This window comes from Fonticula alba (genome assembly GCF_000388065.1).
Source record: "Fonticula alba strain ATCC 38817 unplaced genomic scaffold supercont2.5, whole genome shotgun sequence".
NCBI lineage: Eukaryota > Rotosphaerida > Fonticulaceae > Fonticula > Fonticula alba.
Genome location: NW_009242975.1, coordinates 1456840 through 1457661, shown reverse-complemented (window position 1 = coordinate 1457661; position 822 = coordinate 1456840). Strand labels below are relative to the sequence as shown.

The following is an 822-nucleotide window of genomic DNA, read 5'->3' as shown; positions in this document are numbered from 1 at the left end:
CTGGCGCCGGGCCACGGGGTTCCACCGGGGGGGGGGGCTGCGCCGGTGCAAACGTGGCTGTCAGGCAGCCCGGCGGCGATTCACACATACGCACCGGCCAGCGCGCGTGCGCGCACCGCGCCGCCCACTCTGCTGCCCCGAGCGGAAGGCCTTCTTGGCCAGGCGCGGGGCCGAGGGGTGGAGTGGGCCCTGCCGGGCGCACGCGCAACCGATGGCAGATCGGTTGCCGGCTCACATGAAGCGGCCTCGCCAGGTGGAGGCACCGGCGCGCACGACACGGGGGCAGGCAGGCGGGGGCGAGGCCGGGGCCGGGGCCGGGACCGGGGCCGGGGACGGGGCACCAGGCTCTCGGGACTGGGGGGGGGGGGGGGGCGCTTGCGTACGCGCGTCCAATCAACCGCCGGCCCTGGGGAAGAGGTCGATGGCCTTGGGACCGCGGAGAGCATGCACGCCAGCAGGGGGGGAGACACAGGGCCCGTCGCAGCGAGTGCGTGCCGCCGCACCATATGTGCCTGTGTGCGTGTATGTCGAGGGGGAATATAATAATGACCCATCCTTCGCATTCGATACGTGCTCGCCCCCGGGGAAAAGCGAAGGCCATCGGAGGGCCACCTTCTCCAATAGGACTCTCGCGGGCGCTGCCACAAGACCAGCCCGGTACGCCGCTGGCCGGCGGTGGTCGTCGTGTGAGGCAGGCAAGGGCCGTATGGAACAGCCCGAAGAAACGTCCCCCCCCCCCGGCCTGCGCGCTCCTTGGCAGGCGGTAGCTTACCAGGAACTCTCACTCATCCGGCCCCCGAAAGGGCTGACCAGCACCGAGGG

At 71.9% G+C, this 822-nt stretch overlaps 1 protein-coding gene across 1 annotated transcript; it reads right to left on the bottom strand.

Annotated features, from left to right (window-relative positions):
- Positions 1–231: 231 nt before the first annotated feature.
- On the bottom strand, positions 232–446 carry H696_03498 (hypothetical protein; the record flags this gene model as incomplete). Its single annotated transcript, XM_009497363.1, has 2 exons — positions 232–354; positions 384–446. The coding sequence occupies 2 exons, from the start codon at positions 444–446 to the stop codon at positions 232–234; spliced, it is 186 nt and encodes a 61-aa protein (XP_009495638.1).
- Positions 447–822: the final 376 nt, after the last annotated feature.